At 47.2% G+C, this 7,353-nt stretch overlaps 1 protein-coding gene across 1 annotated transcript; it reads left to right on the forward strand.

Annotated features, from left to right (window-relative positions):
* Positions 1-1,170: 1,170 nt before the first annotated feature.
* Positions 1,171-4,142, forward strand: LOC137394343 (uncharacterized). Its single transcript, XM_068081058.1, has 5 exons — positions 1,171-1,267; positions 1,374-1,643; positions 1,890-2,938; positions 3,178-3,528; positions 3,849-4,142. Exons 1-5 carry the CDS (start codon positions 1,171-1,173, stop codon positions 4,140-4,142), a joined length of 2,061 nt encoding a protein of 686 aa, XP_067937159.1.
* The last annotated feature ends 3,211 nt before the right edge of the window (positions 4,143-7,353 follow it).

Consider the following 7,353-nt stretch of genomic DNA (forward strand, 5'->3'; position numbering starts at 1 on the left):
AAACCCAAACTTCCTTGCAGAAACACGGGACGGAAATTAAACGGAAAGTATAAATAGCTTACGCTGAACTGCCCGACCCATTCAGAAGTAACAGGGCAAAGGAGTACTTCTCAAACTCTCTAAACCATCTCGCCTTACAGCGGCACCTCCTAGCGGTACCCACGGAGACTCTTGCAAATGCCGTACGAGCAGGAGAAGAGTTTCACCAGATCAAATCTGGAGAATCGACTCTGGGAAGTGCCGTCCGGACTGTAGAAGACTCGGAGGCTAATACAGGACATAGTGCAGTACGCAGTGTCAAACAGGACACTTTGAATATACTGCTATTCACAGTAAAGCAGCCGACAGAACTGGTCAGGCAGCTGCAAAACAAGCCAACAGAACCTTCAGAAACTAGGCCTGTCATTTGTTGGGGATGTGGAGACACGGGGCATCTCCAAAAGGAATGCCCTAGTTAAAGTAAAAAGGAGTTGAAAAACGGAAGAATGCCGCAACAGTAGCACCCACTACTAGCTGCAATAAGGCCCATGCGGAAACCAGGAGAAAACGAAGTACCGATTCAGCCAAGGCTTCACCCGGATAGACCTATCCGAGAAAATCAGGTCGACCCAGAACTCCACCTCCAGCAACCCCCACAGCTACCCAGAACACATTTCAACGGCTACACCTAGAAGAGCCAGGCATGAGTCTCTCCGAAGTAAGCACTATGCCCCTCTCTCAGGTACCTTGGCGCCCTGTCTCACAGAGGACAGCTCCCCCATCTAAAGAAACTTGGCCAGACACGTTTTTTACCTGCATAAACGGGGCAGCCTCAGGCAAACCCTTTCAAGCACAGGGAACCTGCTCAAGCATGCCTGCTGGGGTAGCCAACTCTACCAGTTACTTCCTCCCGGGTAAAAGTGAAGATCGCGCAGTGCACTTCCTGTTGGATACCAGATGCACCACCAACCTGCTGGGAAAACAGGTGTTCGACCGACTTCACCGGGGTATAAGAGAACAATTGGAGGAGAGTGACACCCATGACTTGCTTGCTGATGGGACCAGATTACCTTTTTACGATGTATTCCGGCTCCCAGTAAGGCTCTGGGAGGTGAAGACCGAAGAAGTCTTCATAGTCAGCCAGATTATTGAAGACGCTATTCTTGGCATGCCTTTCTTTATGGCCCATTAATGGTCGATGGGGTTCGAACGACCCATGGTGAGGATGGATTGGAAGCCGTTGGCTTGTACCAGCCAAACGGGGAAGCTTCTCCGGAACAAAGTCCAGGTAATTAGGGACTTGGTAGTGCCAGCTAGGACACAGGTTGCAATCAGGTGTAGGTTGACTACACGAAATTTCTGTCCACTCAGAATAATAGAACGGTATCCTGAAGGCCCGCCTCTAACTACAAGCCTGAACAAGCCCGGAGCAGATAGAAAGGTGATGGTTAAGTGTCTCAACCCAAACCCCCAACCCCTGACCATTCGATCGGGAATCACCGTAGGCACCTACACTAGTGTGGAAGCGCCTCCTCTAATCGCTGGTGCCCCTACCCTCAAGGGAGGCCATGCCGGTCACCCGAGTTGTGGCCAAGCTAGGGATCCCAGAGCATCTCTTGGAACTGTACAGATTTGCAAGACCCTCATGTCAAAACGCAGAAAAGGCTAGGTAGCTGGCTACCCTGCTGACCAAGTATGGGTCAGTGTTTAGTACTGGGGATAACGATATGGGTAGAACGCCGCTCGTGGAGCACTCCATACCCGTGAAAGATGGAACCCGACCTATTCGTTAACCCCCTCACTGCCTAGGCCCAACAAGGAAGCGGAGGCCAAGAGACAGGTATAGGACCTGTTGGCCAGAGGGTTGATTGAGTCGGCTGGAGGAGCATGGAGCTCACTTATTGTGTTAGTGAAGAAGAAGGATGGGAAATGGCGGTTTTTTGTGGATTACCGAAGGCTCACTGCGGTAGCAGAACAAAACGCCTATCCCCTTCCCAGGATAGATGAAAGTTTAGATGCCTTTGCTGGAAGCCAATATTTCAGTACCCTCGATCTTGTCAGCGGATACTGGCAGGTTCCGCCGGACGAAGATGCAAAGGAAAAATCAGCCTTCATTACTTGCTCGGGATTGAGGAAATGGAGAGTCCTTCCGTTCGGATTGACTTCCGGCCCAGCCACCTTCCAGCGATTGATGGAGAGAGTGTTGCATGGGCTCCACTGGCAAACGTTACTACTGTACCTGGATGATGTGGTTGTTATCGCACCTGATTTTAAGACCCACCTCCATCGGCTGGAAGAATTGTTTCAACGGCTATGGCAAGCCGGACTCAAGGTCATACCAACAAAGTGCGAACTGCTACAGTCCCAAGTACGGTACCTAAGCCACATAGTTCCCCGTGGAGTCCGGAAACTGCAAGGGTTTTTGGGTACTGTCGGATACTACATGCAATACATCCCAAAGTTTGCCACCATTGCAACACCCCTCCACAGGCCGATAGGGAAGGAAGAGCCCTGGCGATGGACACGCGAGGAGCAGGCAACGTTTGACACCATGTGCCACAGCCTCACTACAGCACCCGTGCTAGGTTATCCGGATTCGGAGAATACCTATATCCTGGACACGGATGCCGGTGGGTGTGGCGTAGGAGCTGTATTGTCACAGCAGCATCGCGACCAGGAACGAGTGATTGCTTACTATAGCAAACCACACCTTCCTCGAAGCGAAATACTCCTCGGAGGCGGTAAAACACTTTCACCTGTACTTGTACAGACAGGGGTTTCAGCTTCGTACGGACTATGCCTCCTTGCGATGACTCTGCCGCAAGAAGGAGCCCACTCACCAGGTGGCGGGTTGGCTAGAGGTGCTAGCCGAATTCAAATACAAACTGGAACACTGCGCAGGATTAAAGCATGGCAACGCCGATGGCTTAAGCAGACAGAACTGCGAAGACTGCCGACAGTGTGCCCAGATAGAGTACCATGATGGGGGGCCAACTTGGCTGGAGTAGGATCAAGAAGACCAGGAAGAGGCTAGGGTGATCAGGAGAAACCATGCTCTGTCAGGGATCACCAGGCCCGCGCGCGAAGCGGCCGGTCCGCAGGTGCAGCCCTCTGTTTCCACTGAAACAACCAAGGTCAACCCGGGACCAGAAAAGGCCATCCTGGGATCCCCTGACATTGAGTGGTTAATGTCCCGAGGCACTACTAGTCACCACGGGGAACCACATAAGAGCTGGGCAGAGGTCACCAGGATTGCACGTGAGACGACCGGCCATACAGGCCAGCTCGAGGTTGGTCGAGACCATCCTAAGACCCGAGGCATTGGCTCAGCAAACCACCCAGTTGGCTCGACCGCAGAGCGAGGGCAACAGTGTTTTAGCCATAATGTACCGAGCACTTGAGAGCCACACCGAAGTGCCCTCGAAACAGTTGGAGTTGGGAAGCCAGGAGCTCAGGGTTCTCCATAGCAGGAGGGAATCCCTGAGAATCAGGCAGGATGGCGTGATGGAAGCCAGAGTGGCCCTTCATGGTCAAACTCGGTGGTGTGCCGTGTGCCCCTTGGCTATGAGAGAGCCAATTATCTGACAGACACATGTCATGACCTACTCTGGGGTGGGGAGGACTGTAAGCCGCCTCTAGCTTACTTGGTACTGGCCCAGACTGACAGTCGATGTCAGCAAATTAGCACAAAGCTGTGAGGTGTGCCAGGCTGCCAAGCACGGAGGGACTAAGCGTGCAGGAAGCCGGCAGCGGTTAGACGCTAGCCGACTTTAGCAGAGGGTTGCCGTTGATCGGTAAGCCCCAACCCCACAACCCTGAGGGGCAATAAGTGGACCTTAGTGCTCTCGGACCACTTTACCCGGTGGCAGGATACCATCGCCATTCCGGAGGACACGGCTCTAGTAGTGGCCAGTGCCCTCGATGAAAGAGTGTTTTGCTACCTGAGGCTTCCAGAGCAAATTCATACAAACAAAGGTGCTCAATTTGAGAACCAACTGATGGAGGGGCTCTGCCAGCTCTGGAAGGTGAGCAAGACATGCACTACTTCCTACCATCCCCTGGCAAATAGGATCGTAGAGCGGAACAATCAAGGCCTAGGCGATTCTCTGAGAGGCATGTTGTTGGAACGAGGCCAGGAGGAATTAGATGAGCACGTGCCCTAGCTCATGCCAGCATACCGGGGCACTCCCCACACAGTGACAGGCGAAACGGCCAACTTCATGATGTTCGGCAGGGAGTTGCGTCTGCCTGATCAGTTAGAATGCCACACCCTCCTACGGAGATGCAATCTGCCAGTGACTACATGCTGCAGAGGCAGTAGATGCTAGAAGAAGCGCATGAGGCCCTTAGGGAAGCACAGTTAAAGAGTAGGCAGACAGACCAGGAAAAGCCACCACTCTTCGCGCCCGGGGATTGAGTGTGGTTGGTAAACAGGCGGCGGCGAAGAAAGCAAACGCTAAGCTACAAGCTAAGTTTGTAGGCCCCTACCAAGTCATAACTGCCTGACCCAACCACACCTATGTAGCGGAAAATCAAGGCCAAACCTCCACTCAACACAAGTCTAGGTTGAAACCCTTTCATGCCTGCCCAGGAAGCGCTGGCCGTGCTACGGCAATGCTTGAACCTTGAAGAGGGCCAATTATGAACGGGCCCAGGAGGGCTCGGCCCTCGTGCAGAAACTGCTCACAAACGGATGAAGAATTGATGGAGTTCCGTTCCCAAATGAGTTCAGCTATAATCTCGATGAGATGGGAAAGGCAACTCCACAGGCCAATACCGAAAACGAAAACTTGCACGGAAACTTGCACAAAAACTTGTGCGAGGGTTCGAACCCTGAACCTCCGGCTGCACATTGCCAAAACGAAGGTAGAGAGGAATTGGTCCCCTCCCTTCTAGAAAGCCCGGATGAATTAATTACGGGCCTGGACTCCGGACACCTAGCGATGTCTCCTCGGGCAGTGGAACATCGTATCACTGCAGCAGAAGAACCAAACTGTCGTACTTCTCGTACTAGTGAAAAAGCTGGAAGGGTACGGTGATTGGGTCTATCAGACAACGAGAGGATACGAAGACCCAGCCACAGAACAGATAGTTCCAAAAGGCAGCCCGCGCTATCAGAACCAGAATATGCCAGCTACTGACGACAAACATTTGCTTAATCAAGAAAGTAGCTACCTTGAACACCATGTTAAGCTGCTTGGGACGTTGGCCCGGCTGGTTGCCCCACCCTGGTTGTTTAATTAGATAATGCTTCTAATAGAGGGGAGTTTGTGGTGGACGCCAGGCCATGACTTGCATATATCTTGACTTGATATCGTGCATGCTGTGTTGATCTTTTTATTATATCGTTATTAATTTGTTCCTATGCTATATCACTATTATGTATTCGTTTATCACTGTATTATAATTTATAACCATGCCAACGCATTAGCGATTGTGTTTATTCACCTTGTTTGCCAGTGTTCTTACTGTTTGCCGTTTGCCGGAACGGCTGATATTATTATATGTAAAGGAGCACGCTCACTTAGTTGAGCAGAGCAGATAGCCTTACGCTCCTCGGCTAGTGAAATTTCCGTCGCTAATAAAGAGCTGAACAAAACTACACACTCTCTTCTCTTTATGTATTAGTCTAGATCGTGCCAAGTAAAGGCCGGCAAATTCTTTTACACATAATCCTGCACCGTGTTATATTGGAACACAATCATATACCTTGCCATATTGAAACACCGCGCTACTGCTGTTGCTGTCAGCTGCTTCAACACTAAATGGACGCACTTACACAGACAGAATCCCTAGCAATAAAAATCTATGTTTTCATTACTAGACAACAAAAACTGTGTGTTTATTTACATCTTTAATCTCTGACTATTGTAGAGAAGGAAGAAAAGACTGAGTACCTAATGGATGGGTTCGCTAGGTCTTACAAAGAGAAGGCAGAGCAGTCTGGCAATTGGAGACACTATCTACAGGTAAGTTTACAATGTTTCAGATCATCTAGAGTGAAGTGTAAAATGTTTACAAGGAGACTGAGCACACTAAGATGGTGAGTCATACATTTGACGACTGCAACATAATTTAACTGTTATTCGTGAGCAGAGGCTATTTGTTTATTCTACTAACTTTAGTACCATGGAGCTTGAAAAGTTGTGATTTTACAAAATATTCAATCTTTACTCCTGGACGTATGATATTAGTTTAAAAGTAATTCAAACAACTATTTTTTAAATGGAGATTATAGAAAAATATAAAATTTAGTATAGATCGCATCTTAAAATATAGCCATATTGTATTTTGTCCAATGAAGATGGAAAAATGAAAATGTTTAAACTTTTAGTGAAGCCAATTGTAGTACAAATATTATAGCATGTAATAAATTGGGGTAGTGCTGAATATTATTGTATATTGTGTCATTGACACTACAGACTACTAGCAACTAACAATTTACTAGCTGAATGATAATAACGATATTCATTAGACTTGAAAATATTATTACTGAGTCAAATTCTTAAAATATTGTAGAAAGTTTATTGATTCACTTTGTTGTAGCAGTGGTTTAAAACAGGGAAATTATGAACACTCCTTTATAACAGCTCATTGCTTAAAACAGACATTCTCTAAGACACCCTTGAAGTTGTTTAAATTTTTCAACTGAATATATAGATGGTTGCTAGGACATGTGATATTATCAAGTCTTTAATAGTCGGTTTTGAAAATCACTATAACTTTTTTATTACGTTTTCTCACATGACAGTAAAATGTCATAACAACTATTGTGAGGTGATGGCACAGTATTGATAGTGGTTGAAACAACTTTGCTGAAAACATAAGTATGATTGAAATGTACTTGAATTTTAATGTTGCAGTGTTGACAGGGATTAAAGTACCATTGTTGAAAACAGAAGTCAGATTGAAATGTACCTAAGGCTATGAAACACAGAATTCTTATTATTTTGCTATTAATTATTTATATTTCTAGGCTCACGGGCTAGCTAACTTCTGCCTTGCTCAAAACTTGACTCCAAAAAGTTGTAGACTTGTATATGAAATAGAAAAAAGCTGGTACAAAGGAAACCATCCTCTCAGCTATGATCAGCATCAACAGTTAATCAATGAACACAAACGACTTCTGACAAACTACAGAGAAGAAACTAGAGAGAACTTTGCTGGTTTAGACAACTTAGTTGAGACTTTAGACACTGATGAGCTATTCAATGAAAGAGGTTTAACAGATGCTGAAGAATTCTGTCAAAAACTATTTCAAGCAAGTAGAACTTGTACTGATGGACTTATCAAAGTGTCGAGAATAATTCTCCAAGATAGTGTTAATATACTAAAACAAGGAGGGAAATATCCGCCATGCCAATTTGCAGTAAT

The sequence above is a fragment of the Watersipora subatra genome, chromosome 4 (assembly GCF_963576615.1).
Source record: "Watersipora subatra chromosome 4, tzWatSuba1.1, whole genome shotgun sequence".
In the NCBI taxonomy this organism is placed as follows: domain Eukaryota; kingdom Metazoa; phylum Bryozoa; class Gymnolaemata; order Cheilostomatida; family Watersiporidae; genus Watersipora; species Watersipora subatra.